Here is a 19,436-nt window from a genome sequence, read left to right as displayed (position 1 = left end):
TCCTCTGAGGCCTGGAAAAAAACGCAAAGATCCATTTGTGCAGGAAACAGACCTGACCAAAAACTCCAACACCTGTGGAGTAACAAAAATGTAAAGAAAGGGCAGGATTCATTAATTCCCCATCACTCATCTGCCATGCCAAAGCTACCAAAGTTCAAATGTTGGGCTTGCCCCTCCTCCCCGTTAGAGTCTGTGAAAGGAGGAGGGGACTGGGGGGGTCTAGTTTCACAGCTGGCAGGCATGGTAGCAGCTCCTGAGAAAAAGCTTACAAAGCTTTTAATTCAGGGCAGCCAACGTGACTGCTTCCTCCCTTCCTTCCTGGCCTTGGCTCCAAAGTTGTCCACAGGGAATGTCCAGTCTAGTCTAACATATCATCTGATGTCTCTATAGTTTATCTCACTTCTTACTGAGGCCTTGGCTTGGACATGACTCCAAAGCCCTCCCCCTCCACAGAGTTTTGCTTCAGACAGAGCTATGGCAGAAGGCACACTGCCTCCTGCAGCTTCATCCCGTTCCCCTCCACTGCTATTGCAGCACATGGGACATAGCAGTGCTGGGGGCTTGAAACAAGCAGCCCCAGACTCTTCCACCTTTTGGTGTTTAAATCTTGTCCCCCAGTGCCCCCAGAAGATATTAAGACACCAACACAAGTCAGGCAATAGAGTAAACACAGTTCCTCTTTAAGCAGGGAGATACAGAGAGAGCTCTGAAAATCACACAGCTGTATACCCTGAGGAAGAAGAAGAAAAACACTAAAATCACTGAAAGGTACTAACTCTTGTCAGCTGTGACATTACAGGAATATGGAGAGAAAGAGAATCCACAGATGGCTGCTCCAAACCTAGAGGACACAGGGATAAAAATGCGTGCCTTTACACTATCCTTGGATAACTAAAAACACTACAAGACATTCCAAATGCTCTGTGCATGCCACAGGGCCTCATGCACACCAGCCACAAAGTGAACAGCCAAGCATGTGGAACACCAGATTTCCAGAAGAGACTGCATGCTCACACAGGTTTGCCACATGAAAGGAAAAGATGTGTGTGTGGAGGGCAAAAAGAAAAAATAGGCCAAAACAACCAGCTCAAAACTGTTTCAAGTCTAGATTTTTAAGCCCTTTTCTTCCTGGTTTTGACACAACTAGAACATTTTAGATGTTCATATGAAGTATTTATGTTTAAAAGTAAAAATTCTTGGACTTAAATGCTTGTTTGTTAGTCCAAAACCCTGCCCTAAAGTTAACACAAGGAACTTTTCAGGAGGTATAAAACACACACAAAATCTGTGTAATCCACCAGAGAAAATATCCAGTGGAGATCAGTGGGTTTCTCTGAGGAGAACTTGGAATATGTACCTTTGCATCAGATTTTTAGCCAGAGGACTGGTCTTGGTGGAGCTTCTCAAAAATAGGGCAACATGAGATATACTCATTGCACTAAATGAAGAAAGGATCTGTCAGTGACCTGGAGCTTCACAATAGGAACCTCAAAAGGTGGCTCTGAATTGCCTCCCACGCTCTCCAGCTGAGTGCAAAGGACATTAGCCTGTGGGAACCCTTGCCTTGGGTTCATACGGTGCTGCTGGGAGCGCTCACAAGTGGAACTTCAAGCAGAAAACACAAAAGGTCACATCTTCAGATGAGAACTTGGATTCATGGACAGCGGGGAAACTCTGAAAAAGCCAAATACAGACTGACTACATAAACAGCTTTGGAAAGCCAAAACAAGCCTGTCTTAAAGAAGCAAACGTCCAAAGCCATGGGGCTTGCTTAGGCTCTGAACACAGGGCAACAGAGTCCCTCTCCTCCTCCCAAGACACACATATGTATCATGTCCGCACTGCCCTGCAAAACATTTGAGCATATTCTCCTTTCACATGACTATGCCTGTTCGGGAAATCTCGTCTGCTTGCACAAGCACATGAAAAGAAACAAATACTACATTAGAAACTGGAGATCAGATGACTAACAAACCTGAGACACCATTTTTGCCTACTAATAGATGTCCATGAAGTGGGAGTAGTAAAACACCGATCACCACAAAGAGAAATGATGACATAAGCCAACCGTTCCCACATTCCCCAGGCAATGGCCCACTTGTCCCCCTGCTCTTCTTCCCCACTGAACCTCACTTACACGTCAGTGACAAAGGAACATGCTGAAGCAGCTAGCCAGCTAACAGGATAAAGGCCTCTTACTCCAGGGAGCTAATCCATTTATGCAGAACACAACTAATGACTGCACTTAGAGATTGCTCTCCCATGCCCACATGCTGCAGGGCCTGCCCACACGTGCCTTGCAGCACAATGCTGCACAGCACACAGGGTCTTGCTCAGGTGGTGCTTGAGTGTTGAAACTCAGAACTTGTGACAGAGTTCGACCTACCACCTTTGAAAGGGCTGGCCTAGGCCTGTACCCATGTGAACAGCTTGCAAATATTTCAGAGGAGCCAGTATCTCCTGCCTGGTGCACTGTCCTTCCTCTCAAGCAGCCACACGGTTCCCTTCGGCAGTGCTGATCAGCACTTGCAGATTCTGATACCATTTTGCATCCCTTCGTTCACATCCTCACAGATGCACATGGCTTGAGATGGTGTAAAGCTGATCCAGGGAACCATCCCCAGTGCAAGAAGCAAAACAACCAATTCAGCAATCAGTTTCTCCCTGGACACTCCAATGAACTGAGTGAGCTTCAGCATCTCTACTTGTCCATGGGAACCAGCACAGGATGCACATTACTCCTGCCAGCTTTTTGAAACTCCCCTATGTGAGGACACTGAGGCACCATTGGAGCCAGAAGCAGATCACTGCCCTTCTAAACAGCTGTTAGCAAAGCACAGCAACCCTCAGAGCTGTGCATGAAGTATTTGTTGGAGAACTGCTGCCCTCAAGCATGCCACTCCATTGTCTGCATCAAGATTCACGATCCAAATAGTTGGAAATAAACCATCAACTCAGTAGTTTGCAAGATCCATATCAGAGTCTGTATAACACATGCACCAGTTTTAATGCACAAATCATATCAGTGTTTCCTTCTTTCAGCCCAGGATTTTGGCCCATCTCATGCTTATGAAACCATCATGCCCTAGGACCAAGAAGGCTCCTTCACTCACCACACTGCAGAAGGGCAAAAGTTCAGATTAACTCATTAAAAAGACCAGAATGTCTCGAGGCTAAGTTCATTAGAACCCTCTGTGCGGAGAAAAGCTGATAACAAAAGCAAAAGTTTACACTCATTTATATGAATAGTTTCGAGGGTGTTTGAATTATTTGGATGCTTGCATTTGGAAAACAAATGAACCAGTGCCTCAGCTCAGTAGAGAGTTCTATACGGTGGACTGAGCAACATAGGCAAGTCTCACAGTTGCAGCAGTAGTTACAGCTGCTTTTTACCTCTAACTCTACCAGCAGCCCTATCATGAGACAGCAATCTGGCTTTTTTTCAGCTTCTTGTGGTTTACTGTTTCACTCAACTCTTGAGACAGTCCATAGGCTCTTCAGCACAACTGCCCTTAGTAAGAGTGAGCAAAATACAAACGGGATGCACTAGCACAGAAAAAATGCCTTTCACACTTTTTATAGCAGTCAGGCTTGAATGGAACATTAGTGTACTATGAAAGGAAAGAGACAAGAACGCTAAAATAGTTGTTCTATAAGTCTTCCTGCTTAGAAAATATTTCCAAGAGCACCACTTTCAGTGCTCATAATTGTACTCATTCCGCTAACAATAATTAGAAACTAACAGAGTTGGTTACATTATTCAGAGGGTGACAAGGAATCATATTAAGTTGAAAATTATTTAGGAGCTTGATTGGATAGCACATCAAATACAGTACTACAATGAAAATAAACATACCGTGAACTCGCTGTGCTGTTTCCACCAGAGCTCTGAACAAAACACTGCAGCTTAAATTGAGATTCACTTTAAAGTATGATCAATATACAGTCTTATCATCCAGTCAGGTACACCATGTTCTTGTACGAGGTTTGCCTGCCTTTTCAGCACATACAGTACACAGTAGCAGTAACAAACTTTCCTGAACAAACTCTGAGTATTCCCTGACCTAGGGTGGTTCTCCCAGCTGCAAACCACATCACCTGAAACATAACAAGGAACAGGTTTGTAGAAGTGAGAAAAATCAGACATCGGACTAGCTCTATTTTCAAGATATTTCTGCCTATACTAGGAATTACACACATCCACTAGGTCTGAAATTTGGAAAAAGATTTTTTTTAAAAACTGTTCCTTGTTTCTTAATCATAGTATGTTCATCATGGCAGAGCCTACAGGATTGTTTGATGAGCCTTTGAAGTCACAGGCAACATAAGGAATTTCTAAAGCCTTCAGAGGTAGCCAAATATTTTGTTTATGCCGTCAAAAAGAGCATGCTTACAATAAGATTGCAAAGTAACTTGTGAAGCATTTTAGGGTTTTATCCTTTGTACAGCAGATCAACCTCTTTTTTCCACAATCAAACATGTGAAGGTGAAATTACAGCTTGCAAGCATATGCCAGGATTTTAAAGCACGTTTTTTAAGTAAAAACACAGCTTTTTCTAGTATAGACATGACCACAGACTTATACAGTAAGTTCCTAACTCTCTAGACAAAGCTCAGTTTTGCAAATTCATTCCTATGAAAACTACTTTGCATAAGCAGCTGAAGTCCAGCAGGAAACCAAAAAGATTGTTTGCAGTAAGGAAAACTAGCAAGTTTCATAGAGTTTCTCTTAAATGTCTTCATTTGTGTTTTATTTTCAGTTTACCTGTGGCCCCCAGGATACCTATATTTTTGAAATCTTTAATTTAGAAAAAGCATTGCTACATGGTTTTTTGGCTTGAAGAGGGAGGGTTTGTCTCTCTTATTGGTCATCATTTCTTCAAAGCAAATTGCAGCTCAACAGGAAGTGTATCTGGGCTCACAGCTCTGGAAAAGGGCAGGGAGTTTTACAAGGGAATCTGCTCTGATTTAACTCAGTCTCCATCTACATGAGAAGGAGATGCCTCTATTGAGTGCCTCCTCCTGAGAGATGAGCTGTGGACCAATGCCCAAAACTCCCATTGACATCAACAGGCTGAAAGAAAGCACGAGCAGAGCCCAGCAGTGCAGTTCTCATGTGATCCAACAATGGAGAGGTTATTCAGAGCTAAGGCAGAAAATCAGAGCTAAACCCCAGCCCAGGCCAAGGACAGCTGTGCTGTTGACAGCCAGGCCGGCTATTCTACCACTCCAAAGCTTATGTCAAATACAGCATTTCCTAAAGTGTTTACTATAGTCACAGGCTTGGCCTTAAAAGCTCAGCCAGCTTCTGCCTATTGAGCAGCAATGGCTGCTGCGTTTTCAAGACTCAGGCAGGCCCTGGACAAACGGCTTGCTCTCCACGTGTGGTGATGAGCTGGAGCACAAATGCCCGGCATTAGTAGTTAACCAGCACCATCATGACTGCCCTGTTCCTGCTGTTACCACACTCACACTACTGCTTCCCTCCTTCCTTCTCACTCATGGGGCAGGGTGCAAAGCACACCTATGTCACCTCTCAGACTCCAGCGCCAAGCCATGCCGGGCAAGGAAGGTGTTCTGCTTCACAGACAGAGCTAAGCAATGCCCGGGAAAAGCTAAGGAAAACCAAGCTCTTATTTTCCATTCCTTGCTACCATCTCTTCTGCACAGTGCTTTGAACAAGCCTTTAACCATCTAAAGTGCAAGCAACAGCAGCCCCTGTTATCTTGTGGCTGCTGAATTCTAAGGGAATTCAGTGCTTAGTGGTGGTAAAGTAGGAACAAAGAGGGGGGGAAAAAAAACGCCAAAACCTAATCTATTTCTACTGCTTATTTCAGTTTCTTAACCTATACAACACGGTCAGAAAAGCAAGCAGAAATCTGCCACCACCATCAGATGCCCTCTGGACTATACGACAAATAACCAGATTGGTTCTAAATAGCCATTCACCCTCTCCAGTTTCCTCAAGCCACTTCCCTGGCCCTCCAAAGAACTAAACTCTAAGGCTCTCTCCTTTTCAGAGGTTGCTACCACAATCAAAAGATGCAACTCATTATGCCTGAAGTGAGATTCATTCATCTGCAGACCGAACACAACTTGGGCAGTGACAGCATATGGTGGAACCGACTGCAGACTCCTTCTCCCGCAGGCAAGGACGAGATATTTGTATCACAATGAGCCACATGCTGAGGGAGGAGTGGGCAGGGAGAGGTATCTAGCCAATTCAACAGCCACACTGGGACCCAACCCAGGCAGCCCCTCTGGTCCAGATGCATCAAGGCTGGGGGAGGTGAGGACAGTCCAGCCCTAATGCAGAACTGGAGAGCACTGTAGAGAAAGTTTTGACCTTCTCTTCCAAGCAGCATCTCCAAGCTAGTGTTTATGAAAAATATACACAGGTTGCAGCAGAGCTTCTTATCTGTCAGGCTCTTCAGATTGCTTGGGCTGAACTCAGGGACTGGGAAACAACATGCCAACATTATCCTCCTGCACAGTACTGTGTCAAAACAAGAAAGAAAATATCCTTCCAAATACCTTACTTGAAAAGGACCTGCAGAAGTCAACACACAAGAGACAGAACACTGACATGTTGCAGGATGGACACCCTTGGGGATCCAATCCAGCACCCACTCTGTGACTGCTGCTCACCCCACATTTAATCACACATTTTAACCACCTGTGTTGTTGCTGCAGTAAGGAGATCTCAGTTTTGCTGAGTGATGTTTCCTGTGGCCAGCTGGCAGCCCACCATAAAACACTGCCAATAGATAAGGGAGACTGGGCTTTTCCTTCTATTAGTTCAGTAGGAATCCTTCTATGTGGTGCTTTGAGAGCAAAATGCTAGAGGTTAAAACCCCAGCCTTGTCCATTCACATTGCAGAGCTTCTGGCAGATGCTTTCAGGTGGAAGTGCTTTACACCTCCTTCCTGATTTGCTCCTCCCAGGCCTACCTAACCCTCAGAGTCAGACCAAGAGTTCAAGCCCTACACAGCACCACCAGCATCACTCAGGACTTCTCCCTGAGTCGCATCCCAAGGCCACATGCCAGGGGTGCTCATATGCCCATTTGATCTCCTCTCTTTGGACTGCAGCCAAGGACTCAGCTCCAGTCTAATACCGTCTCACCAGGCTTTAGAGCTTTGAGGAAAAAAAAGAAAGACAGCAGGGTTGGGAAGGCAGCCAGCAAGCCTGCCAATCTAAATGATAAGCCCTTGGCATTAAGCTCAGGCTCTTAATTTTCTGCCACTGGTGCCAGGTGCTATTACTGTCCCTCTGGGAATCTTAACACAACAAAAATACTCTCTCTAACTCTGTCTCCACCATTCTTAGCCTTCCTATTCCACGGATCTCTACTGCCTCTCAAACTTCAGCCACATCATATTTCTTTCCCTCATCTTCCTTTTGCTCAACCAAGCTCTCTGGTGTTTTCCAAATGACCCTGACTAAAGTAATTCCTGCTCTCTTTCTTGATTCACAGCAGCATCTCAAGGAGCCACATTTCAGATGTCTCAACATATATTCTAACTACTGGCACAGACTCCCTTGGTAGTCCAGATGGATATATTCACCAGCATCCAAGCTTCCAAGAAAAGACAGCAACATTACACAGCCACATACCCCAGGAAAAAGAGACCGATAAGATTATCCAGACAGAAGCTTATTTGTCCATCTCTCTCTTGAGCTGTTGTCCCTTTGCACATGTTACAAAACCAGAATAAAAAAGGCACTGAAACAAAACAAGGAAGGAAAGCATAAAGAGAGAAGAACAGAAGCATTTGGCTCAAGGAATGGACAACACATTCTGTGCCAGCGCTCACACAAGAGGAAGAGGTGCAAAGAGAGGGGTGTGCTCAGAATGAAAGTCTGCTAGCAGCACACCTGAAAGGTGAACACAGTATGTACAGATGCCATGGGGCAAGGCAGAACTGGAGTGGACTTGCACTAAAATTAATTCTGTATTTCAGTAACACACAGAGAACACAGATCCTTGTGATGAAGCTGTTGACATACAGGCTGTCTAACTTCCAGAGGGCCTTTGCAACCTCAACCATTCTGTGAGAATGCTCTAATCTCTGGTACACTGGTTGATGCTGAGAGTTTAGGAATAGGACTAGATTATCCTGCCTGCCTTGCCTTCGGCATTTACAAGCTGGCAGCAAGATGGACTTTACCCTTTACCATCAGTGAGAAAAAGACAGTCAACTTACTTGCCTCTTCCTCCTCTTCAGGAAGAAATCATTATGCTTTCTAAGAAGCAGCTAGGCCAAGTTCTACATGGATTACTGCTCTCCTACATTCCGATTCATCCAGCTGCAGCTGCACACAGGCACTTCCTAATGTTTTTGCATGAATTAGATAACCATCCAGGGAACACTTATGAGACACAGAGAGTGAGGTATCTGCTGCCTGGCAGAGTCATAATCACCTCCTTGGGGCTAGGTGGAGTTCCTCATGCTTTCCCCTGCTATTGATCTCTCTCCACCTCCCAGACAGCACATTTTCTCCCCACCTTCCCTCTCCCCACCACTGTCAGACTATCAATGTCTGATGTCAGCAAATTGGACATCAGCTGGCTGGCACTGAGCCAGTCTTTACAACAGAGATCAAACCACAGGAGAACATCTCCTTAGCTCCTAGAAAGATGCAAAGAACAAGAAACCTGTGTCATGTCCCATCTCCCACTCATAGGGCACATGTCTAGAGTCCCAGAGCTTCCCACCATGGAACTGCATCCTTGCAGGCAGGCAGACCACACAATGTCATCGGTCATGTTCAGCCCCAAATGTCCTCATGCCAGGACTGCCTTGCAGCAGCCACACGTAGCATTCATTTGCTGCCCATTTCAGTGCCAAACACTGAACGGGTTGAGATAGACAGGCACTTCTGTGCTGGAAGAACAGCTGCTGCAGCATATTTCTGGGGGTGAAAAATTAAAGCAAAATTGCAGGAGGTTACCAGAAGCAGAATTTTTCGTTCTGTACTGATGCAATCAGTTTCTGCAACACTTTCTTCACTATGTTGCTTCAACAAGCCCATGGACAAAGAACTGTTATGGCCCAACTTCCCACACCTGAGAGACCAGTTCTGGTACTGGGCCCCTTAAGAATTGGTGTTAGCCATTACGCTCAGCACAGGTCCCTGAACTCCACTCAGTCACTCTGGAGAGGGAGGCCCAGGGCAGAGACTGTGCTGAAACTACCATCAGCACCAGCAGTAGATTTGCCGGCACCCTCTCGCCACAGAGAGAAGCTCAGATGGGCAAACAGATGGTAACAATTCTCAGGAACTGAAAAGGGCTGGATTCAAATGGGAGGCCAAGAGGTGAAAAGTACTCACAAGCTCACACGTGGAAGCTATCTGGAAGTTATTTGTCAAGTCCTGGAGAGACAGGCAAGGGCAAAACCCAGCTGTGCTAAGGATATGGAAATCTCAGCCTGGAGCCATTAGCAGCCCAAAGCCCCGACCCCAGTGCACCAGGGTCACACACTGGGTCCTCAGTCACGTGCGGTGAGCGCTGTTTTGCAGCCTCTGTGCAACAAGTATTGACTCAAAAGAAGTTTTTGGCGCTGATCACCCCACCAGTGCTCAGTCCAACCAAAATGCCAGTATTGAAACATACAGCAGAAGAAAGATGGTTTGGTATTACCCAGCTAAGCCCAAACCAGGACTCTCACTAGGCACTATATAGCAGGCCATTCAAGTGTGAAGTCAAGATGAAGATCCACTCATCTGTCTTGCACCGAAACTCGTCACCCACCAAAGGGGGTGCAGAGCCTGCAATGAACAATCCAAGTGTTAGCACAGGAAGCATTTTCCTCTTCTCTGATAGCCTTTTTCGTCCTAGCACCTCAATGCATTTCAAAGAATGCACTAAGCCTCCAAAAGAAAATAGTATTGACACTCTGTAGGGGAAGCCAAATAAAGAGCATCTGAGATCACTTGGCTTGGTCAGCCTGAAGAAGAGGAGACTGAAAGATTTCATTGCAGTCTAGAGCTTCCTTATGAAGGGAAGCAGAGGGGCAGGCACTGCTCTCTTCTCTGTGGGGGCCAGTGACAGGAGCCAAGGAAATGGCCTGAAGCTGTGTCAGGGGAGGTTTGGGTTGGATATAAGAAAAGGTTCTTCACCCAGGGGGTAGCTGGGCACTGTAAGAGGCTCCCCAGGTTAGTGGTCATGGCAGCAACCCTGCTGATGTTCAAAAAGCATTTGGACAATGCTCTCAAGCACATGGTATGATTCTTGGAGCTGTCCTGTGCAGGGCCAGGAGTTAGACTTCTGGGTCCTTTCCAACTCAAGGTGTTCTATGAATTTCTGATTCTGTCTATTCATACAGACAGGCAAACCACAGCAGAAAGCTCTGAGCAAGTAATGAAACCTATCTAATCACTTTGCAGCATACCTGGAAATATACCCATGTAACCAGACTCTCTGCCTTGTACTTCAAAATTATGTTTTCCATATCAGCCCCCTACCCACACAAAGAATTTGCACTGCTTGTTGAACCACTCGAAAGCTGCTCTCCCTCCGAGAGATCCCTCTCTCTGCAAATGCTACACTCTGACTTCACAAGCTTCTATAAGCACATTTCAAAGGTGTTCCTGGCAGTTCCACTGAATAGCACAGGAGGATCCTTTATTTCCTCTCTGTTTACACAACATGCCAAGACCAATTAGTACCCGGGAAAGAGCTCAGCAGCTCCAAAACATCTTTGTAAGACTTCCTTATGCCTCAGGTGAACCTGATGCCTTCACCTTGAACCAAAGGATGTCCCTGCTCTCCTTGACCTTGGGCTCTCAGCATTGCCAAAAAAGTAGCAGCAGCCATGCAGGGTGGCAGCAGGCTTCATTAAACAGCAACTGGTTGGCAGCAGGGCCTGCATGAAACAATGTGTCTGTGCAGGGACCATGATCAAGGGGTGCTGGGAGAGGGCACTGACTGCAGCAATGGGAGTGTCTGCACAGGCCAGGGCATTTCTGCCCAATTAAGGGAAAGAAGAGAAGCCTTCTGAGCTAATTTCCTCGTCCTTTGGAGAAGTGAAGAAAAGTGTGCTTTGAAATATCCTCACTCAGCCTCAGCAGGGAGACATTGGGTGGCCAGCTGACCAGCCAAGGTGGGAAATACATCTGCCAACAGTCCAAACTCATGTCTGGAACACAAAAAGGCTGAATTAATGTACCCAGTGAAGCTGGAAAGGCACAGCCTGGCATCTAACCAAAACAGGGTTTTTTAAACCTGCTCCTGGGACAGCCTTCCCTGCTGTAGGAGGCTGAACTGGAAGGCAGGGATGACGGAGATTTCCATTTATTCACAGGCCAAGAAAGGAAAGCTATTCCCTAACTTCTTAAGAGCACTCTGATTGCCCCCAACTCACGTCTCCCAAATTTGCTCCTCTTTTTTACCAAAGGGCACCAAATCACTGGAATATAGGGAGACATTTGGACACCACCTGCCACTGACCCATGGGAGGAAGCAAAATTTTCTTGAACATCCCAACACAGAGCCACTCTATTCCACAACTCTCTGGACCAACATTCCATCACTATCCAACATAAACAGAATTTCATGCAAAGCACTTGGCATCTCTTCATCCACCCTTGAGCTACCCATACCACATCACACCCCCCGAAGTGTTTTATCTCATAACACATTCGCTTCAGGCTCAAATTCATCTTGCCTGATACTCTTTGTCATCTGTCAGCTGCACAGAGCTGCAGGAATGGGAAGTAAGGCTCAGGGATAAGAGTGAAAGCCACATCTGCTGCTCAAAAAACATGTCTAGTTGATAAACTTTTCAGCTGCATTCTCATGGGCAAGAACATGATAGCAAGGGTAAGAATCACAAAGCAAGAATAGCTTGAAGTTCAGAGCCTAGACGAAGCCTTAGAGTAGCCTGTTTAATATTAACATTCCTTATATGCATTGTTTACCTGACTAAGAAACACATGATGCCACACACTACCCAGGCAGTAAATAAGAGCCAGTTTTGCCAGAAAATGGAAACAGATCAAAACACAAACACCCTGGTCCCATTTTGTAAGTGGGGACTGGAGGTCCTGCATGATTTTCATAGGAGAAATAAGTACAGGTAGCAAGCAAAGACTCATCACAAAGCTTCGAGATGTTACTGGCTGAAAGTTAACCAATTTAAACTATAAAAATTATGCAAATGACCCAATACAATATTCAGGATGCATCTCACTTTACGTGTGTGTGTGTGTGTCATGTAATGTTGTGCCCTCAGTACGCTTTGTTCCAAATTAAATCCACCAGCTGACTATCCTTTCTTTTTTAACATGGATTCCACAACCATAGAATGTTAATGACATCCACAGTAAAAATGTTATTTAAAAAACACACTGCCACCTCCACTCAAGATTTCAACTTCTCTTGCAAAAATCTTTGCCACAATTAATCCAGAAGTGCAGAGAGCAAATGGACAAGGAAGCCAATTATTCTCACAAGCTTTCTCCAGAAAAAAACAACAGTTTGGAAAGCTTGTTTAAATTAGCCCCTAACCTTCATCAATACACTCCTAAACATAGTGCTGAAAGGAGCTCAAGGGAGAGCAGGCAGATGCTATGCCTGGGATCCAAATCAGAGAAATCACCTGGGCCAAAAGAAACTCTTCCCCATTTACTCATGTGCACTCAAAAAATAGAAGGCTGGGCACAGGCTTAGCAGCTTTCTTCTTCTTCTCTGGTAAGGATGTGAGACTAATTAAAGTCTGTCAATATCAGTACATTTGGGTGATGTGAAATGCAAGACTGGGCCTTTTGAATGTTCTGTGAGCAGAAAGTTGGCTGGAAGGTTGAAAAGGGGGTGAGGAAAACTGTACTGAAAACACAAGTCTCTGCATTATGTATTCATGGGATGCATGCTGCCAGCAGGACTGAGAAAAACCAATAATGTAATAGGGAAATAGAAATCTCACTTTTAGGGATCTTAGAAAATAAATACATAGTCCTTTCTTTTAGCGGGTTCATCTTGTAGGCTTTAAAGGAAGTGTTTCAAGCAAGGTTAAAACTAGTACATCAAACCAACCAGAGGCAGTGAAATTCTTTCCTAACGAGAGGAAATTCAGAACTGAAAAATAATTGTTTTTAACTTACTGCAATGTACCAGGGCCAGCAGATGTCTGCAGATATCCTTTTAAGCTGACAACACACCAGTGCAAATAGAAAAACAAATAATGAAGAGATGTGAGAAACTAACTCTACAGCAAGGCCTTTTGAAAGAGAGGCGCCAGATGGGAACTGCACAGGGCAGCCTGTCCCATTTTCCAGGCTCTGCAGCAGTGAGGCAGACCTCTAGCATTTCCACACCTCAGTCCCAAGCCAAACTAAAGTCCTGCAAAATCAGGAGTAACTGCATCTAGAGCAAACTGTAAGCAGTTTGTAAAATGTTAAGAAGGTAAAAAGCACTCTTTTACATTGCTATAAAACTCCTGGGAGACAGAAACAGATCTAGGCCCAAGGAGGTCAACAAGTGTGGAAATTCCTATCATCATCAAGTCGACAACTACTTTCGCCAAAGGCTCTTTTTAAACATCCTAAGCAATTAATTTTTTTTGGAGTAAGCAATATAAGTCAGATTATGGAAGCAGTGGTAACTTCATGAAAGCAAATGCCAACAATTTTGGTCCTGTGCCACGCAATGAACTGGGCAGTACAAGTTCTGCCTTCCTCATGGGGTAGCAAGAGAACAGCCCAGCTGTAGCAGGAGCCACCCAAGAAGCAGTGCCTTTACCTCTCAGGAGGGGTATTTACACCTACCCCAATTTATCCTAGACAGACAGCAGAAGTACCCTGAAGGTACGCCCCTGAAGATACGACCACAGGAAGCAGCCATATGAATTTACCGATCCTTGTCACAATAGCCCTTTTCTGTCTCTGCTTACCACGCCTCCTTTGCGAGCAACGCTGCTTTCCTCACGTGAAGTTCTGCCTTACCTGCTGCATTTTTTCCAGGTCGAGGCTGGGCCTGCTGACCTTATCCCCATATCCTTGCCGATGTCTCTTACAAGGCATGACTTGCTCAAGGCCTGCCCCAACGCTTGTGAAGATTAAAGGTCCGGAGGCCGGGCTGCGCACCAGGGGCTGGAGTCTCTTGGGAGGGGAGGCACTGAACAGCACGGGGCTCGGGCTGGCCTGGAGGCCATCGCCCTGCTCCGCCACAGGCCGGAAGGACATGGAGCACAAGTTCTTCACTTCCTCGTCGCTGGAGGACGCGTTGCTGCCGTCGCTGCAGCAGGTGAGCCGGCTGACCTGGGACCACTTCCGCTTCTCCGCGGCAAACTCTCGGTTGATGCGCTCCAGCTCCTCCTCCGAGCTGTGGCGGTCAAGGCTGGCGTGGAAGAGGGCCCGGACCTTGCAGCATTGGTTCTCCTGGTTCTGGAGCTGGTTGGTGGCCAGAGGAGTCAGGGTACAATTCCGTCTTCTCTCTAGTGGGAGGAGGAGATTGAGAAGTGGCAGAGCAGATCTGTTTCCCACAGCCTAATAAAATGGGCCTGTTTTCTCCTGACATGTTGTTTGTATCTCCTCCCAAATAAACATTGGGGCTGCTTCCCCACCTTTCCTTCCCCAGATGAAACACCTCCCAGATGAAAGCTTCCCTTTGGAAGTTTCCAGACCTTTGTTCGGACCAGGCTGCTAGACGTTATCCCCTTTCAAACCATCACCTGGAAGCCTGTTTCCAGAGAAAGGACATAGATCTGTCACCCACCTCACCTCCTCAAGGTGTAGAAAACACGGGCTTACAAATGTGTTGCTAGGCACCTGTCTCTGGCCAAAAAATTTACTTCTAGTGACCAGTTCTCAGGGCAGAAGACCCAAGTAAGTTATGCTGTTCTAAGCATCACCTCTACGGCTCAACTAAATGAGATTTGGTCTCTGGAAATAAAAGTCCTCTATTACAAGACTTGTCACACAAGAGAGCCTGTCCTCAGCCACAAGCTAGGCATGCTTTATCTCTTCTGCTGAGCTCATTTTATGCTAAGCATATGGAGCAGGGATTTGAATTCTAACAGGACATGTCCTCTGGGTCAGGAATTGAACTTCTGCTGTCCCTGCATAAGAATCCACTTGAACTTGGGCACAGGACACTCACAGCAAACTTAGCATAACTTAAGAGAAGCATTTACTACAGATTTCACCTGCAGCTCTAAGCTACTTCATATCAAGTCCAAAAACAACAGCAGAGCACCTGTATCTTCCCTATCAAAGACTCTCACTAGATGCAAGAATAGGGCTGCACAATAGCAGTCTAGGAGGAAGGGAGAGAGATAATCAAGTAATGAGTCCAGGGGAACAAAGAAACTGAAGGTTAAAACTGAAAATAGCACGGATGAAGAAACCCAGAACAAAGATGACACGAGAGCAAAAGCATGGAATAGAAGATAAATTTTTAGTCCCAGCTCTCCTGCTGGCACAGTTGTGGACCATCTCTGCCCCATGTCTGCAGCACTGGGACTTTAACACATGGTTAGCAGTGTCTATTTCTGGTAGTAAAAATGCAACCACAGCATCTGATAGCACCAGCCTCTCCCTGTGAGGTCCCAAATGCTTCAAAGGGGACTGATTTAATGCATCTGATTGTGGTACATTGGGGACTTAGAAGGAGGTACTTGCAAGAGCACAAGTGAAAAGAAAAACTGACTTCAGCCGTAGTATCCCGGGATCCTTCTATCTTCATCCCTTTACCTCTGTCGATCTGAGCAAGTTCCTGATTCTCTCCCTCAGAGTCATCGCTGTCCTCATCACTTGGGGGATAGGAGATCTATGGGACAAGGAGAAAGAAAAGACTTCATTGTGAACACTGAACATTGCCCTGCTGCTGCCCAAGCCACTTCCCCCACCCTCCTCCTCTCATATCCTGCAGGCATCCACCCCACCTAACCGCACACGCCCAGCCATGGCACCTTCCTGTATACACATCCTCATCTCCCAACCCAATCTCCCAGTGTATCCTCCTGCTCTCAGCAACACAGAACACACGGCCTACTGCTCTTACCACCACACTGCACTGCCAACTCTTTTTCAAATACAATGAACATATCCTGCCTTTCACTTCCCAGGCATGTAGCCTACAACCATCATGGCCTACCACATCCACATCACGTGGACAACCGAATCTCCAAAATCCCCACTGCTGAGATAAAGACACATCCTGTCAACAGCACTCTCATCTTGCAAGGCACCCACAAATGGAAGTGGCACGTTAGCTTTAGCCATCCTGTGTATGTACCCACACTTCCCCTTTGAAGTTCACACACAATCCACCACAGAACAGACTCACCTTACCTTCCTACAGGACAACCCTGAAGTATTTAACAAAAATAGAAGAAACATGATTTCACAGAAACACTGACAACACTGTTATGCTGTCCCCTCCAGGAGATGATTTTCAGTACCACTGAACATCTTTGAATGCTCCAAGAGTAACACCAATTCACATATTTTGTCAATATCAAGATTTTTCAGGAACATTTGCTCTGTGTCAGCCAATGGACTTCAAGTCACTTACTCAAAACACGTCTAATGCTGAACAAACCTGGTAGCTGCCTTTTGAGAGGACTGAGAGATCTGAAACCAAGCTTTTATAGGTCAGACAGATCACACTGCTTCTGAGTTTCCTACACAGAGGAAAACCTACCTGCCTTGTTACTAAAGTGACTTTTGTTCAGCTGCATAGAGCCTACCTGGAAATTATTAGATCAAACCTGAGCTACACAGCTTAGTATGTGTCTCTGGCAGCAGCCAAAACCAAACGAGTCGAAGGAAAATGCAATACTTAAAAGAAACCTTTATAAGAAAGGGTTCTGGAATAACACGATCACAGCAAGATGAACTTCATTATTCCTTACACCTTTTTATTCAGAATAACAAACATGGCCATCATTCTTCGCTGCCTCAAAATACTTGCTCACAACAGAATCCAGTGGCAATACATTTCAAAACATTGTGTGCTGTGTTTCCATTTTACACATTTGATGTGCTCTGCCTGACTTCTATGGAAGAGGATGCAAGCATGCAGCCATTACACTGATTTGGACCCATTTTACCTCCACCACCCAGGGGAGATGCCTTTGTAGTGTTTCAGCTGCCCAGAGACATCGAAAGAGTGGCTACACTGAACTAGGTGCCTATAAAGACACACTTGCTGATACTGAGAAACAATAATAGTTGAGAAATTCTGATTGATACTGAATTTGACAGCTATTAAATCAACACACCTATTTTGTGACCTTCCTCCAGGATTGTGTTTGGGGTGTTTTGTTCCCCCCAAAAGCATGTTGACGCTTTTTTCCCCCTACTTCTTTAAAGCTACCTTTTGCCCTTCTATATCTACACTGCCCTTTGAGAAATTAAAATATATTTTCCTTCCTTGCTAGTCTTTAAACTACATTCTCAACTGCCAAAAGATGAATCCAGCAAGTCAGATTTCAGATTTATCCCCACTGCAGATATTCCTGAAGTAAACGCAGGACGTTGTTTTTCCTTCTACAACTACAGTTTTCTTGTATGCGTTCACACACATGCATCATTTAATAAAGGCAGCTGGCACTGAGGAACACTGCCAAACACAGACTTCCAGTTGTCCCCAGAGCAGGTATAATACCTTGTTTGTACCATGGTAGTTCACAGAGGGGACAGCTGACACTGAGGTGCCATTGTGTAGCTGCTGTATGGACAGACAGAGGTCCTGTCTCTGTTACAAAGGCTAAGGCTCCCATTCTAACTCGAGAGGTACTGACCTTAGTCTGTGGCTCATTCCCACATAAAAACCTTTCATTTGGACACGGCAGGGTTTTCAGTGAGGTTTAGCAGCTCTGCGTGGGAAACCTAGCAGATTCAGTTTCTGTACAACAGGAACACCAATACATGGCGTGACACCGCTTCCCCAAAAAAGCCAACGACATCTAGCACACGCAGGTCAAACAGCTACTGCACAATGTCACTGGCTTGAGACGCTTAAGACAGGAGATGGATTTGAGTCAATGACTGACGTTTGAAGGTCTTTGTGTCTAACAGTCCTCCAAAATATTCACTCTTCCCTGTGCAAGTGCGATTTTGCCAGCCCTTGGCCTCATATGGGTAACTCTCCTCTACTGAGCCCTCCATAGTCCCTCAGGCAACCAAACACCAATGCACCTGTGAGTTGTGCTAAACACTTTGCCAGAGGCTTTCTTCAGAGCACCTGAAAGAAAAATCTTTCAAACAAGAGACTCTAGCTTTCATGCCCCCCAACACAGAACCATCATTCATAGTAGGCTAACCAGTAATATTGCAGAGCTGAATTTTTTTGCCACAATAGCTGAAATTCCTTGCCACAACACCCCACACAGGCAAAGATTAATGGAAGATCAAAATAAGGATTCTCTGTCTGGATAACAAGACTTTGCAAAAACTAACAATCTGTGGAATCAAAGACTAAAGCTCTGACTAGTTGGAGATAACTATTCTCTCCCTTGACTCTTCCCAAGCTTTAACAGTAACCTTTTCCTAAATATTCAAAAACATTTCACTAAACACAGCAGAACTGTCTTCAGACTTCCAGCCTCCCTTGTATAGTCCCTGTCATATATTAGCCACAGATTTACTTTTGTCCAAGGCAGTACAGCCCCATTTTCCTCAGAAATTCAGAACTGTGGCACTGCTGTAGCAGAAAATTTGAAATCTCCATGTCAAAAGTCTCACCAGATCATGGCTTCATTCACGGCACATCAATTGCAGAACTGTTTAGACTGAAAGACACCTCTTGGTATCACAATAGTCCAAGCTCTTGCTCAAGCTGGAACAACTAGAAAAGTTGCCAGGACTGCACCCAACACACTCTGTGTCTTAACATGCGAAATTGAAGAGAATAAAATAAGATCTTCAATTCATATAGATGTGTGAATGTTTACAAGCTATGGCACAAAAGAAGCCAAAAACCAAAGGTCAGATGGCCATCCACCCTTCAGTCTTTCTTCAGTAAATGCATCACAAAGCAGCCTCCTGTTGATGAGGATCTCAGTGTTACACCTGGGTCCTGCAGCTCTGGCACCTGACATGCCTTTGGTGAGGATAAGGAATCCTTCTGTGCCAGACAAACATAAACTAACTTCCCCATGCATTTCATTTTTCATCCATCTCTAGTAAGGAAATATGGGTTGGTGTGAAATAACCAGATGGTATTTAAGGAAAACTTAGAAGTAAAGCTTACACTTTTGAGGGAACATGAAAGACAAACTAGGAGATACAAGAGAAAACTAGAGACAGAAAAATGTGTCTCTCATCACACTGCTGCTTGTCAACTCAGTAATAAACTGCAGCTGAAACTGCCCAGGTCCTAAAGGGTCCCATCACCTTCAAAGTCTAAAGCTCTGAAATACATCAGGCAATAAAAAAATTCCCATTAGGCTAAAGTGCAGCTCCTCTTGATTTGGCTTCCAGAAGAG

General features: G+C 45.3%; 1 protein-coding gene across 4 annotated transcripts in view; it reads right to left on the bottom strand.

The window, feature by feature from the left end:
* LOC120751090 (uncharacterized) overlaps positions 1-19,436 on the bottom strand; it is a 60,132-nt gene that overhangs the window by 25,083 nt on the left and 15,613 nt on the right. For all 4 annotated transcript variants that reach the window (XM_040060438.1, XM_040060439.1, XM_040060441.1 and 1 more), the window contains exons 3-4: positions 15,697-15,772; positions 13,948-14,438 (exon numbers count right to left, since the gene is read on the bottom strand). In XM_040060438.1, coding sequence (XP_039916372.1) covers positions 13,948-14,438; positions 15,697-15,772 — 567 coding nt within the window. The remainder of the gene's footprint in view (positions 1-13,947; positions 14,439-15,696; positions 15,773-19,436) is intronic.

The sequence above is a fragment of the Hirundo rustica genome, chromosome 3 (assembly GCF_015227805.2).
Source record: "Hirundo rustica isolate bHirRus1 chromosome 3, bHirRus1.pri.v3, whole genome shotgun sequence".
Classification (NCBI taxonomy): Eukaryota; Metazoa; Chordata; class Aves; order Passeriformes; family Hirundinidae; genus Hirundo; species Hirundo rustica.
The sequence above is the reverse complement of the archived record's forward strand: the minus strand, read 5'-3'. Positions and strand labels throughout refer to the sequence as shown.